This window comes from Amphibalanus amphitrite, unplaced genomic scaffold (assembly GCF_019059575.1).
Source record: "Amphibalanus amphitrite isolate SeventyFive unplaced genomic scaffold, NRLGWU_Aamphi_draft 000097F_arrow, whole genome shotgun sequence".
In the NCBI taxonomy this organism is placed as follows: Eukaryota; Metazoa; Arthropoda; class Thecostraca; order Balanomorpha; family Balanidae; genus Amphibalanus; species Amphibalanus amphitrite.
This window is the reverse complement of record NW_024881592.1, coordinates 483,656-487,147: the sequence shown is the minus strand read 5'-3', so window position 1 is coordinate 487,147 and position 3,492 is coordinate 483,656. Positions and strand designations below refer to the sequence as shown.

The following is a 3,492-nucleotide window of genomic DNA, read 5'->3' as shown; positions in this document are numbered from 1 at the left end:
CCTCGTCCTCCATGAATTATTGATTCTCTTAATAAGCTCTTGATATCACCCTTTGAGAACCATATTATGCCATTGATACCCCAAATGATTCTGCATGATTCCGTGCGTATAAGATGCTGTTGATACCCCAGTCGCTGATAGTTATGCCTTTATGATTCTCTATCTATTCTTGCAATATACCCTTTCATTGCCCAGAGGGTATCTTGCCGGGATCACAGGGAGGCTCATATTCCCTTGAGATGCTTTCATATTCTTCTGTTATGCTTCCTTTGCCTGATTCTTTCAAAATACTCTTGATATCACCCGAGTAGAACCATATTATTCCTCAATGATTCTTCGTTGGAAGCATCAGGAACGCGCCAAAGGTCCGCCATTTTTCTCCGCCATTTCCGGTGATCAGTGAAGAGCGGTGTTGGGTGCTGTGTGGTTGCGAGTGGTGCCATTCTTAGGCTGGAATTGAGCCTTATTGAGGGTGAGTACTTAACATGAGGAACTCGTATGACGATGAAATGCTTGGATTGACTTAGGCCCTTGATTTTTCATATGTAGTGTTCTTCTAAGGTTGCGGGTGAAAACTGGCTCGCTTGCGGGCTAAGAAGTTGCGGCGACCTAAAACCCCAATACACACATAATCTAGTCAACGATGGTATGTTACCTATATACAAACATCCCATTCCGTTTCTGTCCGCAGCTCTGGAAAGAGATGGAACTTATCGCTGGTAAGCCTGTCCAGCAAGAGTACAACGCCGCCCTGGGTGCTGTTTTGGACAAGGTAGTGGAGAAGACGTCGCGCAGTCGAGGTGAGAATGCACTTGCGACTTAAAATGCATTTTGTGGGAAAATGCGCCTGCAATATTATGCTGATAATATTGGTCTTTAATTATGGGTGCTATGTGCTCAGTTCAATTTCAAATATTTGCTTAGTTGCGGTCATGTCACAAAAGGCCAGCATGTTAAACCACTTCACTTGCCACATGTAGTTACGAGTCCACTCGTCCAGTACAGCACTCAAAACTTTTTTACTACCTCCTGGAGAGTTCATTTTCATCAAACCCGCAAGATAAGAGTATATTGAAAGGGTAACTCGCTGCTACCATTATGTGCATAGTAACGGTACGTGGTTAATATGAACTTATTCGCCAGCGAAGAGTATTATTACCATGTAAATATCAATATTACTCTCGCGATCCAGAACATCATGAAAACTCTTTCCTCCTGGGTATCGTGACTCGTGTACAGATAGTCGTTTCATGCGTGGATCTTGTTTACCCTCGTGAAGATGATATTTGAAATGGAACCATTCAGCCAATCAGAAACGAGATCGGCCGTTTGCGGTTTGAAGGCCGCGCGCATCTGTCAGTTTTCGGCCGTTGGTCTCCGAGAGCGGATGTGAGCAGTGTCGGTGCCGCGCGGCGTGGCCTTTGGTGATTGTGCTTGTGTGTTGTTCAATGTTCATCGCCTATAGAGCCTCTATGGACATTTTGTTGTAAGTACCGATGTGCTAGAGCATTGCGTGCCGTTGAGTGGTGCTAATTTGACCTGGTTAACAGGACCCCATGCACGGCCACGTGGCCTAGTGTTGTGAGTACGTACATTAATTTTGTTGTGATGCTACAAGTTTATGCATTTTGTTGGTGACTTTGAAAAAGACTTGTACTGTAGTGATCCAGTCTCATTATCTCACGCAGACGGGCGACCACCCAGGAACGCCGTCGCTCACTTCAAATATTGTGCGATGTGCCTTATCCAATATGAGGGCGCTGAATGTCTTGTAGGTATTCATATTCAAATTGCATTCAAGTTGTATCGTGGTGTTTATTTAGGTATCGCTTGTGCATTGCTGAACGCTTTGTATAAATTCGTATGAATGAGTGAAGAGTCTCACAATGTTCATGGCTGGTGTGCCCCTCGTATTGTTTGTACGGAAGCCAAATATACATTGTTGCTCTTGAAGCATGTTTTTTTTTTAGTTGGTGAGCTCCGGTTAACAGAAGCTTCGTGAAGCTTCTGAAGGAAGCGTCTGTGAGTCTGTTACCATCCTCTGGGGGGTTTACACTAAAGGAAAGAGTAAACATTACCATGTGACAAAGGGTAGGCCAGAAGAATATACTCTCTGTAGGAGGGTAAAGCACAGAGTAGATGATGACTTACTCCCTAGAAAAGGGTTCCGTTAAAGATTTACCCTTCCAAAGAGTGTAACCCAAAAAATGTTACACTCTAGACAAGAGTAAATCAAAAGAGTTTACCATTCATAAGATGGTAAAAAACGTCTGTGTGTCATGTTACCCCTCCCTGGCGAGTTTACTCTTCATGAAAGAGTAAAATTTACCATCTGGAAGGTGGTAAAAAACGTCTGTGTGTCAAGCTACCATGCTATGGCGGGTTTACCCTTCAGGAAATGGTAAAAAAAGTTTTCAGTGAGTAAGGGTAACAATCCACATCCAACAATCCAACAATATACAGTAACAATCCACTCGTGTTGGACGTATGGATCGTTTAGTTTGTTCTGGCATACAATTTTGTGGCGAGGACAAGTCAACAAAGTGTGAAAAAAAACGTAATATTTTAAAGCAAGTTTTTTTTTGCATTTAAAGTACATGTTTCGATACTATGTAGAAACTGCTCAGGATTTCGACTGTGTATTCCGTTTTTTTTTTTACTGTACTATATAGGGCGTCCAGAATTAGTTCGTAATAGTGACTTTTTAGTTAGAAAAAAATGGCATCGCCGCATTTTGGATCGATTACGGTGCGCATACTGTTGCACGTAACTTCGCAAAATATCGACACGGGGTAGCTTCCAGCTGCATCCCTGGACCCGTCAGTGTGAATAAAAAATATCCGCAAATGAGTAAGTGATATGTCCGTCGTCCTTCTTGCCTGATCCACAGAGGACGCGGCGCTGGTACTGCTGCGCCTTCTGGGTGAGGAGGGAACGGTCGTCATGGAAGCGCCAGCGGCGACGATGACACGTCCCCTGATACACGAGCGGGAGACGAGTTTCGACATCGTGGTCGAAGAAACAGTGATGGCCAGCGCCCAGTGCCTTGAAGAGGCACTCCTTCTCTTCGGGGTCGCCCACTACGTCTTCAACCAGAAAGTGTCCCGTGCATCGCGCTCCACGATGTGGTTCATCGTCCACGACATCCTGGGGCTGCCGGCAGAGTCAACAGCGACGGCGGACGCGCTGAAAAATCTGTCGGTGCTGACAGCATAGTGTGCCCGCGCAGTGAGGTAAGCCCAGGGGCGGAGTGGAGACGGAGTGATGGACGGAGATGATGGAGACGGATGTGATGGCCCGCCCCACAGGGAAAGGGGTCACAAGCGGCATGGACGGGCCTATTGACATCCTGTGGCAGCCCCTGGGATACGTTGTCGGACTTTCTTGAGGTCAGGGAGGGGGAACTTGTAGGAGCCACACGCTCAACTTTCGTTGTGTAGCAAAGGTGGGAAAAACCACGCCATTTGAAGGGGCACCGGTTGTTTTGCGACT

General features: G+C 45.9%; 1 protein-coding gene across 1 annotated transcript; it reads left to right on the top strand.

Moving 5' to 3' along the window:
* Positions 1–534: 534 nt before the first annotated feature.
* Positions 535–3,279, top strand: LOC122380401. Its single transcript, XM_043363554.1, has 2 exons — positions 535–800; positions 2,891–3,279. Exons 1-2 carry the CDS (start codon positions 644–646, stop codon positions 3,214–3,216), a joined length of 483 nt encoding a protein of 160 aa, XP_043219489.1. The 5' UTR covers positions 535–643; the 3' UTR covers positions 3,217–3,279.
* Positions 3,280–3,492: the final 213 nt, after the last annotated feature.

Excerpts from the sequence above, each read along its gene's own strand:
- LOC122380401 (XM_043363554.1), top strand. The coding sequence starts at position 644 with ATGGTATGTTACCTATATACAAACATCCCATTCCGTTTCTGTCCGCAG. Across the intron at positions 801-2,890 it reads GAAGACGTCGCGCAGTCGAG|AGGACGCGGCGCTGGTACTG; the intron begins GTGAGAATGCAC and ends CCTGATCCACAG.